Source organism: Tenrec ecaudatus, chromosome 6 (genome assembly GCF_050624435.1).
Source record: "Tenrec ecaudatus isolate mTenEca1 chromosome 6, mTenEca1.hap1, whole genome shotgun sequence".
Classification (NCBI taxonomy): Eukaryota; Metazoa; Chordata; class Mammalia; order Afrosoricida; family Tenrecidae; genus Tenrec; species Tenrec ecaudatus.
In genome coordinates this window covers 6,379,317-6,402,473 of record NC_134535.1, presented here as the reverse complement: position 1 = coordinate 6,402,473, position 23,157 = coordinate 6,379,317, and the positions used below count along the sequence as shown (strand labels likewise).

The 23,157-nt window shown below is 53.6% G+C and overlaps 1 protein-coding gene across 1 annotated transcript; it reads left to right on the top strand.

Annotated features, from left to right (window-relative positions):
- The first annotated feature begins 6,510 nt into the window (after positions 1–6,510).
- LOC142450627 (patatin-like phospholipase domain-containing protein 5) lies at positions 6,511–16,108 on the top strand. Its single transcript, XM_075552608.1, has 9 exons — positions 6,511–6,703; positions 7,119–7,351; positions 8,126–8,191; positions 8,438–8,647; positions 9,876–9,936; positions 11,703–11,888; positions 13,024–13,156; positions 15,566–15,682; positions 16,042–16,108. Exons 1-9 carry the CDS (start codon positions 6,511–6,513, stop codon positions 16,106–16,108), a joined length of 1,266 nt encoding a protein of 421 aa, XP_075408723.1.
- Positions 16,109–23,157: the final 7,049 nt, after the last annotated feature.

Genomic DNA, 23,157 nt, shown 5'->3' with positions numbered 1-23,157 from the left:
GTGTGCGTACTGCCCTGTACACCGTGCTGCAGCCACCGCTGCTTGGGTGGACATGCAGACTGAGCAGGGGTGGGAGGCAGAGTGGAAGTTTACCACGAACACACATCGATGTGACAGAGGACATGTGTATTTATCTGTGCTCTAAATATAGCCATAATGTGGTGGAGCAGACCGGAGGCAAAACTGCACACTGCATGTACTCCAGTATGAGCCGACCCGAATATCAGTCAAGGCACCTAATTTTTTTTAAAATCATTGCATGCATCCATGGTGTCGAGCACATTTGTTACCATCGTCATTCTCTGAACATTTGCTTTCTGCTTGAGAGGCACCTAAGTTTGCCACAAAAACTGCATTTAAAATGTGCTGGAAAACTCGACTTATACACGAGTATATACAGGACTGCTTTTTTTTTGCCCCCTTGACCAGTCAACAGTTCATTTAACCATCACAGAATGTTCCTAGACACTCACTGTTTCCTCAGTCTCTTAAATGAGGAAGCTCAAGCACAGAAGTCTATCAGTTAGCATGAACTGTAGCAATAAAGAGCTGTGGTCCCCAGATGACACAGATTTACACCTTGCCCATTTGAAACCCAATTGGATGTGCCTTTTTCAGGGAAACATTCTTCCCATGATAATACCATTCCAGTTCACTACTTTGTTTATTGAAACGGTTTAATAGTTTTATTTGTACATATCATACAATTAAGTAGTTCAGTCACATTAAGAAGAGTTGATCAGTCATCACCAGTTTTAAAATATTTCCTTCTTTCTGGTACTAATTGTTGTTGGCTCCTCATTTTGCCCCAGCCTCCCCTGCCATGCCCCGAGGTAGTTGTTAATCCAGTTCTTGTCTCAGCGCATACTTCTTAGACATAACCAAACTGCTTGAAGGAATGAGTCATTGCACTTGGGGGATCAGGATCATGATCTCAGGGTCACTAAGGTCTATTAGCATAAGATGATTCACAGAAACAATGTTCTACACCCTCCTTGCCTGAGTGGCGACTGGAGTCTCAAAACCTCACAAGAGTGGCCATCTGAAATGCACCTGTTGTACCCTTCCTGTCCGGAGAAAAGACGAGGGATCCAAGTCAAAGGACACAGGAAAACGTTTAGCCAGGGGACTAAGGCACACACAATCATCAGTCTCCGCAGCTCTGGGGCCAGAGGAGCTGGGTGGTGCCTGGCTGCTACTAACCAACTTCTCGGAAAGAGTTTACAGTTAAAAGTCTTGAGCGGAGTGGGAGAAAAATATAGAACAAAACTCAAGATCATAAAAGAGACCAGGCTGGCTGATGGGAGAGGCTGGTGGGCCTTTGAGAGAGGGCCCTAAGGCACCCTTCAGGTCTAGAGTTGAACTCACTCCTTTGGTTAAAATAACCCTTTGAGACCAAGGGCACATTTACCCAGTGACACACACGAGAGGGTTTGGAAAGGAGGAGGCCAAGGACGCAGGCAAAGTGGAGAGGGCTGGTGCAATGAGGGAACGGCGGTGCATGAGTTGAAATAAAATAAGTACAAACTTTTGAATACAAACCCGTTGCTCTGCAAACCTTTACCTCATTCACAATAAAACATTAAAAATAAAAAGACTTGGAAGACGCAGCCAGGTCCTGGGGGAGGGGACAGCGGAGGGAGGACAAAAGGAAGTGTGGGCGAGGAGGGGAAAGAAACACGCCTGGGGAGAGGGGCTCACAGGGATCTGGCCACTGTCCAAGGAGCTGTGTAGCATGGCTTTCTTTGCATGCAATATGTTCCACACAAAGAAGGAAAGTAGTTTTTAAAATCAAGTAAACAAGTTCGGAATGAAAAATGAGAGCAAGGGAGAAGGGTCACAGCCCTGAAAGCCCTCCAAAGCCTTAGCCTCAGGTGCAAACGTTGGTCAGAGCGGTTACAGAGGAGGGAAAGTGCGGTTGAAGCCGACTTCAACGCCTGCCTGCCACACGAGCCAGGTCCAAACAAACCAAAGAAGGTGGTGCATGAGTAGGGTGAACAAAATCGATAAACCACTGGCCAAACTAATGCAGGAGAAGAGGCAAATCTTCTGGGTGAGATACAAAACAGATGGCACCACAGCAGAGTCAACCGATATAGAAAAGATAATTCCACAATGTGTGAAGAATGCTATCCCAACAAATTTGAAAACCTAGATTACACGGACACATTTCTAGAAGCACAGTAACCTATATAAATGTACATGCATTGGTGTAGAAAACTTTCACAGACCTGTAATACAAACCGAAATAGATCTGGTCCTTGAAATACCAACCAACACCAAAAACAGTGAGACCAAATGGTTTTAGTCGGGAATTCGAACAGTCTTTTAGGGAAGAGGTTTTTTTGGGGTGTTTTATTTCCCCTACCATGAACGAACAAAAACAATAGAAACCAAAAATACGAAAAAGTTTGGAAACCAGATCAGGTCCAACCTGCATCACAGGGGGATCTACGGATACGGTTTTGACTGTTGCGGTCAGGATTATGGTCTGCATCTTCTATACTCCTCTCTCCCAAGCAGCTTTCCAGTGAGCACCAGGAGGTCTTCGGGGACTCCCATTTTTCTCCAGGCTCCCTAGAGTTTGCAATGGTCAAGTGCTTTGCTTGTCTGTAGGTAGTTGGTTGTATTTCTGGGTCCTCAGTTCTACCTCATTGGTCTTCCGAACCAATTTCAAGAATGGAGAGCCAGATTCGTGAGCTCGAAGACAAAACTCTCAACACCCGGCGAGGACGGGAACAAGGAATAAAAAGAGTTTTAAAAGCTGGTGCAAGTTCCAGAATGACTTCAGGATACTAACTAGAGAAAGAAAACACCTTTGACAGAGATTCCAGAACAGAAAGACACAGATAAAAGCCCACGGAAAATTACACAAGACTGATGCCAGGGGCTTAGGTGGAGAGCAAATGTTTTGAGAATGATGAGGGCAATGAATGTGCGGATGTGCTTTACACAATTGATGTGTGTATGTAGGGATTGTGAAAAGAGTTGTATGAGCCCCTAATAAAATTATTTTTAAAAGATCTTTTAATTAGAAAGTTTTATTTAGGGAAATGAGATTTATAGAGAGCTGGAGATGAAGTGGGGTGAAAGGAATTTAGGATCCTTCCATTGGGGAAAGTTGGAGCCAGCTCTTTGTCTGCGGTCAGGGGACTAGCCAAGTGAAAGAGTGAGAGGCAACTGATAGAGACCATGGAAACTGCCACAGCAGAGCCGAAAAGGAGAGTCAAAGTAGACGCCTCGGTCTGGGGTGAAGTCCAGCAAAAAGAGTGAGCTCGTGACACTGATGCAGGTTGAGACAGGGCAGAGACAGGCAGAGTGCCCACTAGGAGAGAGGAGGCCAGGAAGAGAGAAGAGATAGAAAGAGGTAGAATAAGAAGCTCCCCGCGCTTATAAGTCTCTGGGAGAGTAACTTCTCATTTAGACAGGAAGAGTCCATGGCATTTTTCTGGTTGGGTCTTTCCGCCTCTGTTGGCCCGGCACTGGCATGGGTGGGAGTGACCTCACTGGGCTGAACAAAGTTTGCAAACAAAGATAATGATGGGGCTGCCTCTGGTGGAGCTGCTGCTGGATCCCATCAAGACCCACTGGAGGGACATCTTCCCACCATTGTGCCAGAGGCAACACTACCTCCCGAGAAGCTGGAAGGACCCCAAGCCGTAGAATTCCTACCCGGGTTCTAGTTCATACATGCACATGATTCTTCCAAAGACATGTGTGTCCACATGCCTCTGTGCTCTTTGGGTGGCTGCCAATAAGCTCTCACCATGGACACGTCCCGACACTCCCTCGGAAACCAGCCTCCAGAGAACGCCCCCCACTAATATTGAGGGGTGGGGGGGAAAGTGGTCCCTCAACAGAGCTCTTCAGAGAGAGGAGTCTAGAAGTTCAAAGGCATAAATCTGAACTGAACAGCTAAAACTTTGTCAGTAGATCCCCGCACGAGGTGGGCTAGACCTGAGCTGGGTCCCCAAGCTTTCTGTACTTTGGGGGGTCTGTATTGCTTTCTTCTGCCTTTGTTCGGTCACAGTAGTGTGTATCTCGATGGAGTCACCCTCTTGAAGCTGTGCTGCACACGTTCCCATGACTGATGAAGCTAGAGGATCCGGACTGATGAACAGAGGATCCGGGGTGAGACAGGGGTAGTGGTGGGAGTGGGGGGCGGGGGGAGGGAGGCCATTTCAAGAAATCCATGTCGAAAAAGAATGTTTGGAAAATGATTTTGGCGGCAAGTGTATATTCTACTTGACATGACTGGAATACGGACGATACATTATATGTAATCACAGCTAATAAAAAGAAAACTCCAATCAAAACTAGCTCACTCCCTGACCTTGAGTTGATTCTAACTCGCGGCCAGCTTGTAGGATGGAGCAGAGCTCCCCATTTCCATGTGGAAACACGGTCTTCAGAAGTGGTCAACCTGTGGAGCATAACTAGAGCAATCACAGATTCACATTTTGATATCTGTGTTCACTAAAGGTTTCTGTCCTTATGTCGAACTGCTCTCTGACGCTCTCACACAGAGAACACTTTCTGGCTGGACGCGGCACTTAGGGTCCCCATCTCTTCATCTGTAAAGTGGACTTCATAAATACAGGATGAAATGAGTACCAGGTGAAAGAAGGGAGTATTTCTCAAGGTGAAGTGTCAGCCCTGAGTTGTTCTGTCCCCTCATACTATTTGTGACTCAATCCACCCTGCAGGTCAGAGTAGAATTTCTCCACAATGTTTTCAAAGCCGTAGGTATTCACAGAAGCAGATTGGCTCACTGTTCTCCTGAGAAGTAGCTGGTGGGTTTGAACGGTGGTCCTCGCAGTTAGCAGCCCAGCTCTTCATCCACTGTACCACCAGGGCGCGTCCCAATAAAAAGCGATCCAGCTAACTGAAGACGGAGAGGTCAGCACCAGTCAGAGCAGCTCTGTGGCAGGATTCCCAAAGGGCCATCTTGCTAGATGTTTTGAAGGACTGAAGATGATCGAGAGGCTTATTCTGAAGAAGTTTTAAGAAAGTTGAAAGCTGCATGGGTGAGAAAAAGGTCAGGAAGTTGTGCCCAGGGATTTTTAAAATTCACCTTGACAATGTACTCCGTTATCCTTCGATGTGAATGGCTGTCCTGTTAGAATTTCGTTGGGGAACGTTACCCCATTCACGTTTCAGCCCGGATTTGGGCCTTTCTGACTTCTTTTTGTCCCCCCACTTCAAAGAACTTTGAGCAGAAACCTGACTTGAGTCTCTCCAGGAGTGCCGACCTCCCATTGAATACAGTGTAAATTGAAGAGCTCACAATTCTTCACTGATGGATATACTGCGTCTCAAGTGTATCGACTTAGATGGGGGATACATTGAGCGATGATAACATTGCATTTGCATATCTTTGTTTCCTGAAGATGTATGTAGCAATACTCATCGACTTACAACCTAGTTCAGAGATCATGTACTGATTTAGCTCACTTGACTTCTCAGGGAAGTTCTCAGTTGCCAAGTCTGTCAGATAAGATTTACAATGCCATTTATCTGATAACACTATCATGAGGATCCAATGAGATGATCCAGGACCAGGTGAGAGGGGAATACCTGTAAAGCCCAGGTGTCAGCCTTCAATTGTTCTGTGCCATCAAGTGGGTCGGGGCTCAGCCCCACACGAGAGCACACAGAAAGACCATCCCAGATGGCTTCTAATGCTGTATCTTTCATGGGAACAAAATGTCTATTCTTTCACCTGAGGAGGGACAAATTTCCAACCTTTTGTTAACATATGAGTGCTTAACCAGTGAGCCATCAGGACTTCTCATCACCTCCCAGGGCCCCCGATTAATCCCCCAGGACCACGTTCCCCTTAGTAAGGAGGTGGGCGCATGGCGGCTGTGCCAGTACCTCAGCCTCTCTGCGCGGGAACTTGAGCCCACCCTCCCCCACCCCCCACACTGAGCACACACAGGTTGGGGAGATGTTTGGGGACCTGGAACAGGTGGTAGGGGACGCAATTGGAAGGTGGCTGCCCGCCTCTGCTGTGCCCAGGCTAGGTGGGCAGTCTCGGATGCCTGCAATCCAGCAGCAGGAACCCTCCTGGGTCGGACTACCGGGCCAGCACAGACTCTAGCGCGGCGTGCCTGGGCGGGGATGATGGGGTCAGGACTGCAGTGATCTGGGTAGGGCACCGGAAATCCCGATCTCTGAATCCAGACTGGGGTTGCGTGGCGCCCAAGGCCTCAGGGCAGCCTGGGCACACCTGGCTCACACTTGCAGGAGGGGCGCTGTGGCTCCGCGACCTCATTGGCTGGTGAGGCAGGTGGTGGTGCAGTTCAAGGGCGGGGCAGGATCCTGAGCACAGAAAGACTCCAAGAGCCTTAGCCAGTCGCTGCCCCTGGCTCTCTCTGGCCAGGTGCCCCATCCCGCACCACTCCCTGTGCCCATCCAGCGCCCAGCCAGGCCCCATTGTGGACCGACGCCTTGCGTCCCTAATCCACTCTGCTGGGCTCCCCTCCGTGCCCGCCCCCACCCTCCGCTATGGTGTCCTTCGAGGAGGACGGCAGCTGGAGCATGTCCTTCGCGGGCGCCGGCTTCCTGGCTCTCTACCACGTGGGCGCGACCCAGTGCATGAAGGAGCGCGCCCCGCGCCTCATCTCCGGCGCGCGCCGCTTCTATGGCTCCTCCTCGGGAGCGCTCCAGGCCTTGGGCATCGTCACCGGGAAGCCTGTTGGTGGGTCTGTCCCCGGGCTGCTTGAGTTCAGGAGGCACTGGTTCACACACCCTGCCGTGGGGACTTTTAGGAGAGGAGGCAGCGATGGGAAGTAGAAGTGTGTGTCTTCTGGGGTACCCCTGGCCCTTTGTCCCAGCACTCTTGTTGAACCCCTATGAGGATCTTGGTTTGGGGGGGGGTCAGAGCCCCATTTCACAGAGAAGGAATACAATCTAAGCCTGGAAGGGCTTTTTCCGGGATCCCAGGGCAGGAAAGTGGGCGCAAAATTGGAACCTAGGGTCCAGGCAGACATTCTCTGCTGGAGGGTAGGTGAAGAGGGGCGTATCTCCCCCATTATTCGCGGGAGAAAGAGGCGGGCAGTGGGGAAGGGTGTAGGCAGCCCCTCTGAGGAGCACCCTGTACCTGCCCTCCTCAGAATTCTGCTGCAGCCACCTCCTGGGCATGGTGAGGGTGATCAAGGGGCTGAGTCTGGGCATCTTCCACCCGGCCTTCGCCCCCATCGAGCACATCACCTGGGCACTGCAGGAGAGCCTGCCCGCCGATGCCCACATCCTGGCCTCGAAGCAGCTGGGCATCTCGCTGACCCGTTGGTCGGACAACAAGAACGTCATCGTCACCGAATTCGCCACCCGAGATGAGCTTATCCAGGTGCGCAGGGTCGGACCCCAGCTTCCCAGGGGCAGGGGCTCCGCAGGTGGGAGGGGGAGCAGCTGGAAGACCCGCGGTTTGCTCCAAAAGAGGAAACTGAGGCATAAGGAGTGGACACAACTGGTCCATGTCACTCTGGGCGTGCACGGCCTCCAGGTTGTTGGGGCAGCTCTAGGCTACATGGAGGAGGTTCTGGATGAGGAAGGGGCAGACCTCTCAGATTGGACCCTCTCCAGGAGCTGCAGCTTCCAGGTGGGGTGCCTGCTCAGTTCCCACCCTGGGTCCACGTTTACTAGATGTTATTCATGTGCCTCTCAGCGTTTCAGCGCTGTGACTATAACACGGTGACAGGAAACAGCAGGCTAGTTTGTGGGCGTGGCTGTGCTACGCTGGGGCGCAGTGGCCTCATTTCCGGGTGAGTGAAGACAAACTCCAGCCCTGGAATAAGAGTTGGGGTGGGGTGGAGGACAGAGGCGCGACCACACGGGCTGTTCTATGGCAGGGGGTTAGGCTTCTACACAGGACAGTCCCCCCCCCCCCCCAGCAGTTCCTGTCAGAGCCGCTGCTTGGGCAGGAGCCTCCACTTCGGGGAGAAGGTGGCCAACAGCCCAAGCCCAGGCTCTGCTCTGTTGAGTGGGGCACATGGGGGCCTCACGGTTCCCCCCCCCACCTGGGCCCAGCTCCCTCGGGTGTACAGACACACAGATGTGGCCCCAGCGGCGCTGAAGAAATGACGCAGGAATGACAACACTGCCCTAACCCCTGTCTTTCCAGGCCATGGTCTGTTCCATATACCTCCCTTTTTACTGCGGGGTGATCCCTCCGGAATTCAGAGGGGAGGTGAGTCACCATGGAGGGGTGATACTGAGCCCAGGCCTGGGCTCAGAGGACACCTTCTGTGGGACAGACCCTGTTCTCACCCCTATGGCCAGCATCCTTGGCCAGAGTGAACCCAGTGAGCCTGGGACAGCTGGAGGGTGACCAGCTGCCACCCATTGTCTGCTGTGGTCTTCGGGAAGTGTGGGGGTGGACAGGGGGAGCCCAGAGGGCAGCAACACCCACCTGGCACTACACCCCATATTGCAGCGCTACGTTGATGGAGCTCTTAGCAACAATATGCCCTTGGAAGACAAGAACTCCACCATCACCGTGGCCCCTTTCCCTGGGAAGCAGGACATCTGTCCCCAGAGCCCCTTGGCAGGCATGCACGAGTTCCAAGTCACCAGGACCAGGTTCCAGTTCTACCTGAAGAATATATTCAGGGCGTACTATGCCATCCTCCCGCCCAGCCCCGAGGTAGGTCTGCCCAGGACTGCCAGACACCCACACAGCCTCGTTAACCTAGCAAAGACACCCTCCCCAAATGGAATGATAAGCACAGGGACACCCACTGCCGCCATGTATGAACCAAAGCCAAACTCACTGCCATTCAATTGATTCCAACTCATTGCAACCATATGGGACAGGGCAGAACAGCCCCTGTAGATTTCTGAGACTGTAACTCTGACCTTGCCATGAGCAGCCCACTACTTAACCATGATGCCACCAGGGCTCTAGAGTCTATAGAGACCCTCTCTAGCACTTCTGAGCCTGTCAATCTTGAAGGAAACAGGATGGGTCATCTTTCTCTTAGGGAGCAGCTGGTGGAGTTGAACTCCTGACCTGGCAGTTATTAGGCCAATGGGTACCTCATCCACCCCCAGGGCTTCAGGACTGCAGGTCAAGATGTACAACATATGTGTGTGTGAAGTTGGTGGGGGGCATCTTTGAGGAGCCCACCATTCCATCCATGCCAGCCAGGCACCCGCTGCCTGGTCTTCCCTCCTTAGTTTTCTGCTCAGCTGCCAACTAGAAAGGTGGGTGGCTCAGATCCCCCCCAGAGGTGCCTCAGAAGAAAGTCCTGGAGATTCCTGAACAATCAGCCATTGGAGCACAATTCTGCTGTGATGCAAATGGGGTCACCAAGAGTTGGTGTCATCTCCATGGCAACTGCTTTGTTTATTTGTTTTCTGGAAAATGGGCAATGTGACCACACACTGTCATTATGCCCACCAACCCTCCCCCCCCCCCCCCAGGTGACCTGCCTGTCCTGGAGCCTCCAACAAGGGACCCAGAACTCTCTGCCAGAGCTGTCAGCCCTGTAGCCTGGAGGGCTCCGGTGGAGAGGGGTGGGGCTGGGCTCCCAGGATGCTGTGCCCTTGCAGACTGATCTTGAACACAAACACCAAGGACCTGAGGAACAGTGACCTATGGGGGTGTCCCAGCTGTCACAGGCAGGCTTAGTGTCTCCTTGTCCAGAGGGCAGGGCTAGAGCTGGAGGGCTCAGTCAAGGACTCTGGGGGAAGGAGGGAAAGGGGGTGCTGAAAGAGGCAGCATATGTTGTTCTGTCCTGGGGTCCCCTGGGCCCCTGAGTCCTACTTGAGGGGACACTGGGGGAGTGTAGGCTAAGCTGGGAGCCTCCAATTAAAGACAGATGGAGACAGACGCTGATCCCCTTGCCCCCCCCCCCCAATTGTGTTCTCAGGTATTGGCCGACATATGCAGACAAGGTTACCTGGACACCCTGAGGTTCCTGGAGAGACGGCGTAGGTGGCAGCCCCCACCCTGCCACATAGCTGACTGTGCCCTGTGGAAACTGCATGCTTGTGCTCACCAGGGGGCGCTGCCGTGGGAGCTGCTGGGGAGCTGGGCTCACTCCCTCCTCTGCCCTGTGCGGTGTCTTAGCAGGGCGCTGGGCACCTGGGAGGGGTCACACTGCACACTGGGACAGGCCCAGAGACCAACGGGAGGGTGGAGGAAGGAGGGAGCCATGGACTATCTGTGGAGGGCGTGGGGCAGGGGGCAGGTGTGCAGGGAGGACATTCCAGGCAGAGGAAAGGAAGGGAGAACTGAGGTGAGCATCCTGAGGGGAGGAGAACTCAGTGTACAGTAGTTTGTGTGTGTACATGGGTGTGTGCATTGCACATGTATGTGTGTGCATCTGTATGTGTACATGTGTGTGCATTGGATCTGGTGTGTATACATGTGTGCATGACACATGCATGTATGTGTGTATACATGTGTGCATGGCACGTGCATGTGTGTGTATACATGTGTGCATGGCACATGCATGTATGTGTGCCTGTACATGTGTGCATGCATTGCATATGTATGTGTGTGCATCTGCATACATGTGCACACATTCGTGTGTGCATTACATTTGTTTGTGTATGCACCTGTATGTGTGCACATGTGTGTCATTACATGTGTATGCATGTACATGTCAGCATTACATGCATGTCTCTGCATGTGCATGTACATGTTCATGCTTATCTATGTGTGTTGTGTGCATGCTTGTGTGCATGCATGTGTGCATTACGTGTGTACATGTGTGCATCTGTATTAGCGTGTGCATGCCTATGTGCATTATAATGTATGTGCATCTCTATGTGTGTGCCATACATGTGTGTATTACTTATGTGTGTGCCTGTGTCTGTGTGTATGTGAACATGTGTGTGTGTGAAATGTGTGTGTGCATCTGTATGTGTGTGTGTTTGTACACAGATGCACTGTAGTGTGTCTGTCTATGTATTTGTATGCAGGTGTGAGAAGGTATGCACGTGTAGTGTATTTGTATGTGTGCGTACAGGTACGTGTGTATAGTGTGTGTGTGTGTGTGTGTGTGTGCACAGATTCACTATGCACTATGTTTCTGCGGATGTGTATGTGTGAGTAGGTATGCATGTGCTAAGGGTCTACATGGATGTATGCGTACATGTATGCATGTGTGGTCTGTAGGTGTGCATGTATGTGTGTGTGAGAGCAAGAGAGTCCATGGGGTGATAGGGGGGCCAGAGTGTGGATGGTGACCTCAGGAGAGGGCCGTCCACAGTGGTTGAGCCTTGATTCGAGCAGCATCTCAGGCCTCAGAGCCTGTCCCATGGCCTTAACCCCAGGTGACAGCCCAGAGAAGCCACCGCAGCAGGAGAAGACTTGGGTACAAAATCCATTCCAGGTCTGCTAGAGCTCGACATGTGACCTGACTTGGCCCTCAGGGAGCCTGTGAAAAGCAGGCTCACTCACCGAAGGGAAAATGAGGCTCAGAGAGCTTAGGGCACATCGTTTATAGGTGGCTGAGTCAAGATCTGGAGCCTGGTCCCTGTCCTCAGGCCTGGCCATGCCCCCCCCCCCACTCCCCTATAGAGTGACCTGGGAACAGGAATGGAGAGAGTGAGCACACCCAGGGCAGACAGGTCACCAGGGCAGGGGTGGGCATGGGGAGGTGGGGACCTTGACTAGGGTGGCAAGGGTAGCTGGCAGAGAATGGGCATATGCTGACTGGTCATCCCCTGCTCCTCTGCTCTTGGCCCAGGACTCACCAAGGAGCCCATACTGTGGACTTTGGCATCTATGGAACCTCCAGCCCCCGCCAAAGGCCCCCAGGATGGTGCCAGTGATGAGAGCAAGAAGGCAGGGCTGCCTGACAATTGGGAGGTGCCCAATGTGTTGGTCAAGGACGTGCCCAACTTTGAGCAGCTCTCGCCAGAACTGGAAGCTGGTACTGCCCTGCCCACCTTAGTCATCTACCACATGCCTCCCCCGGGAGTCAGGGCCGGGACACTGCCCCAGGGGACCATGTGGTCTGGGCAAGGACAGGGACCCCCTTTCCTGAGCACCAACGGAGTGCGTACCGCAGGTGGCTGGCGTGGGTCTCATTGACAGCCCAGCACAGGTGTGATGCTCTGTTCTCCCCGCTTTCACTATGGAGGATGTGGGACTCAGGCTGAGGGCAAGGAGCCTGCCCTCGGGCAGAGAAAGAGAGGAGGGTGTGGGCAGAGACAGGGTAGGGGTCTCCATGGAGGTGGGGTGGGGCATGAGAGGACATGGGAATGGTGGTCCGCAGGGAGAGAGGATGAGGGTCTGTGTATTGGGCAGCAGGGCCTGGGAGCGGATGGGACGAGGGTCCAGACAGAGTGCACAGCACATGCAAAAACCCCAGGAGGCCGAGAGCTGTGAGTCGGGTGCTCGCAGTACCAGGGGTGATGGGCAGCTTGGAGAGCCCCAGAGGACTGTACCCCCCACTGCTGTGCAGGCAGTTTGGACTCAAGTCCCCAGGGTAGGACAGAGTAGCCCTTCCCCCTAGGGGTTCCCGGGATGTACTCTTCACACAGACAGATGGCCACATCTCTCTCCAGCAGAGCAGAGGGTGGCTTGGAACCAGCTATCTTATGGTTCACATCCTAAGATTACTCCCTGAGCCACTGGGGCTCCAGGACAGGGGTCCTCAAAAGCTGCCCAGAGACAGACAGGTGGGAGCACTGGGCAGTCTGAGGGGGTGACGGTGACGGAGAATGAGGTATTCATTTTAGGGTGAGGCAGTAGGTCTAGGCGGTAGGCTTGGGGATGGTGACTTTAAGGTTTAGGGTTAGAGTCTGGCCTAGAGGCAGAGAGGGGGCCGAGTTTAGAATTAGAGAGTAGGTGTAGGGTTTGGGACTATGCTTCCGTGTCAGGTAGAAAGCTGGAGGTGAGCTTCCTGGGCACAAGCTTTCTTCCGCTGCAGAACTGGGGGTGGGGTCCCGGTGAAGGGCGGCTGGGCCACTTGTCCATCACTCAGGGTGATGCTGAGCAGGGAGGGCAGAGGGCAGCTGGGCTGGTGCCAGGTGGGCTGGGCCATGCGCTGGCTTCTCTTGCAGCCCTGAGAAAGGCGGGCAGGAAGAAGAGCGGCTTCTGGGCCAGCTTCAGGCGGTCGAACCTCGGGCAGGTGATGACGTACCTGCTGTTGCCCTGCACACTGCCCGTGGAGTTCGTCTTCTTCCGGTCTAGAAGGTGAGGCCCGGCGCCCTCAGATGGGGTTGACCTATGGTGGCAAAGACCGGGGCGGAGGCCCTGACCCACGGGGCGGGCAAAGCCAGGTGCTGTGGGGCCCGACTGCTCTCCGCCTGGCCTGGGCTTGGCTTCCCACCTGGAGACTTGGTACTCTCCCCTGCAGAATGGGCTGATAGGGAGCCCAGGGCGGGGTGGGGGTGCCTGGCAAGTCCTCTCTGTCTGTGTTGCCTCTGACTGATTGCAAACAGGGTACCCCCTTGGAAGTTAAGTTCGGGAGCCTGTGAGGCTCAGGTGAGACTCTGCCAGGTTCCTTAATGTCTTTGGGCTTCAGTGAACCTTCTTGTCCACAAAGCAAGGCCCTTCCATGTCAGCCTGGCCACGGCCAAGTCCACACTCACCCTTCAAGTGCAGATCCAAGGAACTCTCCATGGTTTGTCCATTCATTTCACCAACAGGCAGAGGGGGCCGGGAAGGTACCCTTGACTCTGAATGCAGATGGGCGACCCACCTGAGAGCCATCACCGGTGTGCTTGTTCAGTCTCAGCCCTGGGGGAGGGAGCTAAGGTAGGGCCACGCCGGGTCTGGCCTGGGACGGCCCCCACCATCGGTCTGGTCTGAAGGCTGCCCAGAGGTGGTGAAAGCAGGTCAGTGGCTGTGTCTTGGTGCCCACTGAGTGCACAGGTGGCCTGAGGAGGCCACTTAGCCTCGCGGAGAGAGAGATTTGGGCTGACACAGAGCAGCTAAAGCAAAGGCACAGCTGCAACGTGGGTGTGGTGTGGTTGTGGTGTGGTGTGGATGTTGTGGTTGTTAGGGGCCATCGAGTTGGTGGTGCCCCATAGTGACCCTCTGCACAACAGAACCAAACACTGTCTGGTCCGGCGCCGTCCCCGCAGTTGGTCCTGTGCCCGAGCCCACTGCTGCAGCCGTGGCATCAGCCCATCTCTTTGAGAGTCTTCCTCCGTTTCACTGTCCCTCCACTTTACCAAGCACGATGTCCTTCTCCAGGGACTGGTTGCTCCTGACAATGTGTCCAAGTACGTGAGACAGAGATATTTCGTCCAAGACAGATCAGTGTGTCCTTTCAGCAGGCAGCCCGTGGCACTTTCGATACTCTTCTCCGGCATCGCGATGCAAACGCCTCCATGGGTCTTTAGTCTCCCGGAGTCAGTGTTCAGATTTCACACGCATGTGAGGCCTTGGAGAATCCCGTGACTTGGGTCAGGTGCCCCTCCTTCCTCAAAGTAACTTCCATGCTTTTCAAAACGCCAAGGTCTTGTGCAGCAGGCTTGCCTAATGCAACACGTCTCTTGACTGCTGCTTCCAGGAGCATCGATTGGGGATCCAAGCAAGACAGAATCCTCCACAAGCTCAACCTGTTCTCCATTTAGCATGGTGTGACTCATCGGTCCAGTTGCAATGATGAGGGGTCAATGCCAAGTCTAACGTCTCCATGTAAAACCAAACCCCGGGGTGGTACCACATGTGTGGACTGCCCAGATTGTAGGGAAGGGACATGCATGGTTCCCACGCAACTCACACAGTCATCACACATGTCACAATCACAGAGGCCCAGGATGCAGTACAAAGAGGGGATGGCTGGTCATCACACTCTCCAGAATGGGAGCCTTGGGCCGCACGGCCCCTGAGGGGATGGGAAAGTGGGAAGGCTCTGCAGTGTCCAGTGGGCATCTCATAGGCCTTTGTGTGGCAGGAGGGCTGTGTCACCACTGCCCGGCAACTGGGCTCTCTGCACAGAGCTGTGCTTTCTCTGCTGTGCTGGGCCACATGCAGGCTGGAGCCTGGGCACCGGGCAGCCATGGCGGCATTTGGAGCCAAGATCAGACAATGGTTTGAGGAAGCCCAATGGCTGTTGAGAAAAGAGAGGCTGGGATGGGGGGCTTGGGTGGGGACACAGAGGGGTCTGAGGAGGAGACAATGCACTGGGCTGGGACTGGGAGAAAGGGGAGGAAGGGGAGGGACAGATGAAGGTCCGGGGGTAGGAACTCTAGGCCTGGTGGCTGAGAGCGGGCAGGGAAGGGGCAGGGGATAGTCAACAGTCATAAGGTTATGTCCCCACATGACAGGTGAGGAAACAAGCCCAGAGAGGTTCAGCATGAGCAGGGAGCAGGCTGCATGCCCCCTGGCCTGCCTGACCCTGGAGCCCTGCCCTTCCAGCCCTCCGTGTTCCCCATGTGTACCCTCTAGTCCTGGCCACTCCCCTTGAGTTCAGTCCAACATGGTTCCTCCCAACCATGCATGCATCTCAGGGGCCGTAGATGTCCAGCCTGCTCTGAAGGGGCCCACAGAGATGGGTTGCTTCCCCTCTCCTGAGCGCCCTCCTTTCTGCTTCCCCCTGGGAGACCCAGGGGTGGGCTTGGGAGATAGAACTGATTCAAGCACATCCTCCAGGCTCTTGGCCTGGTTGCCCGATGCACCGAGGGACCTGCGCTGGGTGCAAGGAGTGCTGTGGGACCTGGTCCAGGAGCTGTTCTCCAGATCCAAGGCCCAGTTCCTGGTCGCTTTCAGGTGAGGGGGCAGGGGCCCCAGGAGTGGGGAAATGTCCCCTGGTACTGTGACTGTCCACTGCTATGTGGAAGACCCTTGCAGGGTGCTGGGTGTAGGAGCTGAGCAGCCTCATTGTTGGGTCCACCTGACCTGCTGGGGTGGTCACTATGTCCTCAGACACTGCATTGGCCCTGGTCAACTTGGCGCCCATCCTCCCACCATCATCCAGATGACCTCAGGCTCTGGTCGAGGCTGACAACTGCTGTCTGCATGGGCCTGTGGCCCCCTCCCTGCCCCCCTTCCCAGAATCCAAGGAAATGGCCCAGCCTCCCAGAAGGGAGAACTGGCACTGACCGGTCTCTCCCCTGCTGTCCCTGCAGATACCTGACTTCCATATCCCCAGCAGCACCCCCCCGGCAGCGTGGATTGGCTTCTCCAGCAAACTAGGACGTGGAGCCCAGACTTGGAGCCTGAGAGCACTGTGCTGGGCAGCACAGGGACTGAACTTCTGATCCCACGCTGACCTTTATCCTGTGGCCATGCCTGCTGCCCTCAGCCTGGGCGTGAGGTGTGGGGTTGACCCGTGGGGTGCAGAAGCTCAGCACCCATCTCTGGCCCTGGTGTCCTCTGAATTATCTGTCAGCAAGAAAAGGCCACACTCTGCCCCCCTATTGTCCCTGAACCTCGTGGGCAGGTGTCCCTGGGAGCCAACAGAGCCTCTTGTCGGGTGCACTGCGTCTGAAGTCCACCCACTTCCTCACGGCACCCAGCATTCCAGCCAGGGCAGTCAGCACCTGGGGGAGTCTCAGCGCCTGTGCTCAGTTCCTGTGCTGGTCACCAGCCTCCATTCTTCAGATGGTGCAACCACCCCCATCTCTTATTCTCAGTCTCTCAGTCATCCTGGTCCTGAGCTCCCTGCCCCACCCACGCTCCTGCTCAGCCCTTTCCAGTCTCTGTGGTCCATTCCATCCCGCATCCAAGTCAGTGCTTCTCAGAGCAGACACTCTTTCCCAGTTATGCTGCACAAGGATTTGGGGAAGGACTGTAGGTGCAAAGGCAGGACGGGTTTTGTCCGTCACTAATTAAGCCAAGAATCAGGCTCAGAGAGGTGAAGTACCTTGCCCCATGTCATCCAAGCCCAGGTCAGACTGGTGTTTGCATGCCTTGGTGCTTAATCGAAATGCCTCTCCTGCAGACACCCACATGTAATTAGTTTTTCCCAAGTCTGTCTGGGCACAGGTGCACATGGACTCTGTAGTGCTTGGACACTGGTGATCTAGTGTGCCACTTACAGGCATGGTTATCTGTCACCTGCCTGAGCCATCATCCTGTGCCTCAGACTTGTCATCTGGGGCAAAAAGGTACATACTCATTGGCCAGCATACACCCATTGGGGGGTGGGGTCCTGTGGGAGCCAGCCCACAACTGACTGGATCCTAAGGAGCAATTGTGTAATTGAAGGGTAAGAATAAAGAGACCGACAGTACGCTTAGGGTGCTCCCCTTTTCAAAGGCATCTGGAATCAGAGAGAGAGAGAGAGAGAGAGAGAGAGAGAGAGAGAGAGAGAGAGAGAGAGAGAGAGAAGGGAGTTGACTGTCCCCCGAGTGGGGAGAACATTAAAACAGTCTGCTCCTACAGATAAGGGATACCGACCGCATAGTGATCAGCCAAGGGCTTGTAAGAGGTATTGAGGGAGCAATATTATGGGGGTACATTGTGGGAATAACTTTTAATTATGAGAACGTGACTGGGATTCTTCTCCAGCTCTCAAACATGAAGGCTTCCCTCCACCAGAATCGTCGTCTTCCGGGCTTCATGGGTGTGAGCATAGAGAATGGGTCTGCGTGGACTTTCTTCCATGTCCACAGTGTTTCACAGGGTCCTGTCATGCTAACAGGGTTCCCTCGACAAATCGGGAATTATTGGCTTCCAAGCAACTTGATTCAGGAAGAGGAGGTGGGAGCTGATGAAATCTATGCTGGTAACAGTTGACACTGTGTGCTGGGTGCAGAGAAGTTCATTTTGCCATTGCTTCTAATCATTGATACGCTTAGCTTCTGAATAACAAGCACTTAAGTGTACAAGGTTGATAGTACACACAAAGTGGAAATGTATTCGTATTAAAAAATCAAGCACTTCATGATCATACAGGCTGGTGTGTTTCTTCCACATGGGCTTGTTGCTTCTCTGCTAAATGGCTGCTTGTTTAACTTTAAGCCTGTAAGACCCCAGGTGCTATATCTTTTGATAACCGGGCACCATCAGCTCTCTTCATCACATTTGCTTATGCACCCATTTTGTCTTCAGCGATTATGTCGGGAGGGTGAGCATCACTGAATGTCAGGCTGCTAAAACAAAGTTTCCTTGCATTGGGGGAGGGCTTGAGCAGAAGCCAAAAGACCAGCCACTGCCTCAATTTATTGCCATATAAATATATGTGCCGAGGTCAATACTTCTATTATTATGAATTAGTGTATTTTACATGTGTACACAGCTATGCTTATACCTCTATCTGTAGTTTTGCTTCCTAGATCATTCCTCTGTTTCCTTTTACCTTCCTCCTGCCCCACCATCATGCGTTCCCTTCTTCTGCCTCTTAGTGATTCCTCTCAGCTAGATTGCTCTTGCTCCAACACCCCCAGGGTCTCTATGTCCTCTCATTGGTGATTTTTTTTGTTAGCTTATTGTGCCAACCTGGCTGATAAACGCATGTGGGGTTAATTGAAGGGCAGAGGGATAAATGGCTCGGTGAGACTCACCTTTCCAGTTCTCAGGTCTCTTGGATTGTGATGGTCGCACCAGGGTGCAGCTGCCTTAGCAGTTCCCTGCTTCAGCTGGCAAGGCTGACTTTCTGCAAGACATCCCCAAGGAGAAGCCACATGGACCTACCCCGATGCAGCCCTGGGTGCTGGAGCAGCCGTGTGGAGACCCCTTTCAGCACTGAGATGCTTACACGCTCACTGACTCAGCTTTCCTCCTGCAGTTGGCATCGTAGTGTGTGTTTTGTGAGATGGAGGAGGACTTTGTGGATTGGTGTTGGACATATGGGTTAATGGGTTAATGTTGGACTTGTGGGCTTGGGCAGCACTGGGTTGGGATGTTTTCTTGGTGTGCACTTACCCTTTATATAAAACACTCTCTTCTACATGAGTTTCCACCGACCTGGGATCGTCCCACTGTGCACGTGCTGCCCCGTGATCCTTCTGCTTCCTGTTCACCTTTGTATACCTGGAGCCTGCAGCTACACGAGTCAGACAGGCCATTGGACCTATGGGCTTGATTTAGACGGAGCTGGGGTGCCGTCTTGATGTGAAATTACTTCCTAATATAACGTTTCTTCTTATATATTCATGAATGCCACTGATTTGGCGTCTATGGACAACTCAACCAAACACACCAGGACAGCCTCCACCCCTGCCCCAGCTATCTGTGTGTGCCCACTCCAGGGAAGTCTCTAGAGAGCGGCTTTGGATCACTTCTCCAGAGGTTGCGGGAACAGAAGTAGATGGCTGTTTCCTTCTTTCCCCTTGTGTCCATTCAAGAGTATCTCCACCGTGTCCTCTCTAGTGCTCTGTGCTTGTCACAACTCGAAGTTCGCAGCAGGCACCAGAGCCGAGCTCACAGAACACTCTCTCACTCCATGCCTTCTCCCTTATTGAAGTCTTTTATTTTCTTTTTTGTTGAGAGTATGCAAGGCAGCACCCCTCCCCTGCCCCCCCCCCCCCTGTAGGACAGTTTCTGTCTCTGTCATCGTGGACCCTAACAGGGTTCTTTAAGCCAGCCGCTTTCCTCATGATCCCTTTCCGAAGCACTTCAATGTCATTCACAAGCCCTTTCCTGGGAAGCATGCTCTCTTTGGTTATCTCAGTGTCCCCCTCAACTGTCCCCGGATGCTAAATAAACTCTCCTTAGCAGCCTTTGTACCCCTGTCCCTCTTGACATCTCATTGTCCATAACACCTGGCCTGCTGGGTGCATCTACCTGAACACATCCGAGCTGCCCCAGGATGAAACCACCACCTACTCCCTGCCCTGATGGCTGGGCAGACAGACTGCCTGTTGGGTCCTGCCTCCAGCCTCCTCACACTCATCCACGGACAGCCTCCATGATGGACACTCTTCTGCCTCCATCCCCACCTGAGAAAGTCCCTCCACCTTCCTCTGGCATTAAGACCCCCCTTCCAACCTGCAGCATATGAGGGTAAGTCAAACAGAATTGCTATGAACTTCAGGTAATAAGTAAATAAATAAGCGGCAGGCAGGCACTCCACAGGAACGCGCTACAACAAAAAATAGGAGAAAACAATAAGGAAAAACGTGGAGCCTTGAATGTGTGGAGGAAAAAGAAAGCTGATTGGGCCAGACAAACTGGCAGAGAAAAAGTAAGTGGCGATAAACTAGTGACTTCCTTGGGGCACAAACCGTCCCTACACGACCTAGCTATTCTTGCACCCCAAGAGTTGTACCTAGTGGAGCAGAACGACTGCCTCGTCCAGTGTCCCATGATGAACAAGTTAACACAGAGTTTAAAGCATCATGGTATCGCAGCAGGTCATTGAAGAAAACAAGCAGACTTGCACCAGACAGTGGATGTTGACACTGACAGGGCCAGGGACAGCGGCTATGGGGAGGTGACAAAATCAGCTTCAGACCCATCCAGTGAGGGGGGTGGAAAGCCACACGTTCCAGCTCCTCCTGAGTTCACAGATGAGGTGGGGCGACTCTCCAGCTCCACACGTGAGTGCCCACTCCTAGTAGGTATGAGTTGGGTTGCTAGCCACGAGGTCAGCAGTTTGAAACCACCAGCCACTCCTGTAAAGAGTCACAGTCTCGGAAACCCACAGGGGCAGTGCCGCCCTGTCCTGCAGGGCTGCTCTGCGCTGTCATCCCTGGACAGCAGTGAGTCATGTGTGGGCTGGCTCAGCTTCCCTTCTGCGAGGCATGTGATGTTAGCTGGTATTGATGATTTCAGGGGACCCATGCCGGTGGATTCCATCGACAGTGTTGTCCCCGTCCCACAGCCTGCACCCCAGTGGTGGTCACTGGCAAGGAGGCGCTGGAGGCTTAATGGTGGGTGTAGGGTGGCCCTTAACACTGGGAGGGTCCGTGATGGACACGTTCCAAAATAAGGTCTTGCACAGACCCGTCCTGTGTGTGGACAGCCTTTCTGTCGCCCAGCCCCACCTCCACGGGGTCCCTGCTCTGGTGTTGGGCTCTCTATTTACTGGTGGCTTTGCTGCCCCTCCAGCTGCCTGGGCAAAGCTGGCCTGACCCACTTAGCCACAGCTGGAGAGCAACCAGGGACTGCAGCGGACCCACAGCGAGGCCATCTCCCTGCGCAGGAAGTGTGAGCCGAGCCGTGGAGAAGCTCACCCTGGGACCACGATGGTGGCGGGGGCAGTACTGGGGCATGTGGCTGGGTTTCTGGTCCCTCAGAACTTCCAAGGACCCAGCTCATTCTCCAGCTCCCTTTACCACCAGCCTGGGCAGTCTAGCCTGGACTTGAATACCTCTGTCGACGGGCCACTTGCTGCCTGTGCCAGGGTGCATGTCTGCAGTGAGGCTATAGCTCCCTGCCACTTCTGCTGCTGGCTCAAGCTCGGTCCCCCCAGGGTCCTAGCATAGACTTGCTCCCTGTGCCCAGCAGCCGTGCAGAGGGACACACCAGCCCCTCACACCACATGGTCTCCAGCTCAGGTCCCGAAGATCCCCTGAACCCATCCCAAGGGGCAGTGTTATTCTGTGATGCAGAAGCCAGCACCCTGAGATAATAGCCACAGAGCCTCATGTTCTCCGCCTTTGTTATTCACACTCAACCTTTGTTAATGTGGCCCGGGATCTTACTAGCCCTTTCAAAGAACTCTGTTCCCACTCCACCTTACAGGGAGTTTCCAGTCTCAGGTCCATTTTCAGGAAGGTTGGTTTACACTTGGCCATCTTCTTATCTGTGAGCCACTTTAATATATGTATATAATATTTATATATGTTATGTATAATATATACACATTAAAAGTCTAAAATCGTGCAGCCCCACAGAGATGTATTAATCTCCCTTTCTTCCCCCTTCACCCAGGTCAACCAGTAGTCGAGTTTGGTTTAGTCGTTTCTTGATCTAGCATTCACATATCAGACACGTCCACAGTGAAATCGCCCTTTAAAAAGCATTGTATCTACATCATCTCAAACAGTTCTCACGCTCCCTTCCCCTCCCACATTCACAGTTGACCCCCCAAATCCCCTCGCCCTCCCCCCACCCCGCACCTCCCCCATGGCCCCAAGAACCATGGCTTCGGTTGTTATCTCTAGGTATCTGTATTCTCTGAGCCAAGAGCCAGCTGACATCAGCAGGGATGTCCCTTGTCCCTAGTTCTCTTCCGAATCCGGCCTGAACTCCATGTGCCGCTGCCATGAGGAGCACCCAGCTCTCCGCCATGGAGGAAGCAGCCGCTGGAAGGCTTGCGCGTAGCTTCGAAGCATTCTCAAATTCTGCAAGTCTAGCACAGAGGCACCAAAATGGGTGTGGGCAGTGGACTCCGTCTCTGTAACCCAGCGTACCCGACCCGTCATCATTTCCATAATAATCCTTGTCACGAAGACCAGCACTCCACCATCGAGTCACTGCCAGTTCCTAGTGGCCCCGTAGGAGAGGGCAGAGCTGCCCCTGTGGGGTTCTGAGACTGCCACTCTTTCCGGAAGCCAGCAGCCTCATCTTTCTCCCTCAGAGTGGCTGGTGGTTCCGAACCGCTGACTTGGCAGGTGGCACCCCAACCTGGCGCCCACCTAAGTCACCGCGGCTTCTTATAATTAAGTGGTGAGGATATGTCTTACCGCCTTTATCGCCTGTCTTGGAAGCCTTTGACTCTTTCCGGGAAACGAAGGGGAAAGTTAAAAGGCCGGCCCTGGGTGGCAGAGTGGAACTGGCCAGCAGGGCTTCCTCCGTGGTGAGTTTTATGGAAACAGAGCACCAGCCCTTTTTCCTGCAGCACCGCTGGCGAGGTTGGAAGGGCCAACCTGTCCTTCTCCTTTTAGTAACCCAGTGCCACGAAGCCCTGGAGGCTCTGTGGTTTCACGTTGTGCTGCTGATCACAACGTCAGCCGTTCTAAACCGCCAGCTGCTCCTCGGGAGGAAGAAGGGGGTTTCTACTCCCATAAGGAGTCGTTGGGTTTGAATTGTGGTGTTGGAGAAGCATCTTGGACGCACCGTGGACGGCTGGACGGACGGACCCGTCTGGGTTGTAAGAAGTCGGACCAGAGAGCTCCTTTGAGGCAAGGGCGGCGAGACCTCCTCCCACATAATTTGTATGTGTTGTCAGAAGAGGCCAGTCCCTGGAGAAGGACAGTGTGTTTGGTAAAGTGGAGGGGCGGCGAAAAGGGGGAAGGCCCTGGACCAGAGGGCCTGGCATTGGGGGGGCAGCATCATGGGCTCAGGCACAGGAACCGTGGTGAGGGTGTGTAGGACGGGACAGTGTTTCATTCTGGTGTGTACAGGTCCTATGG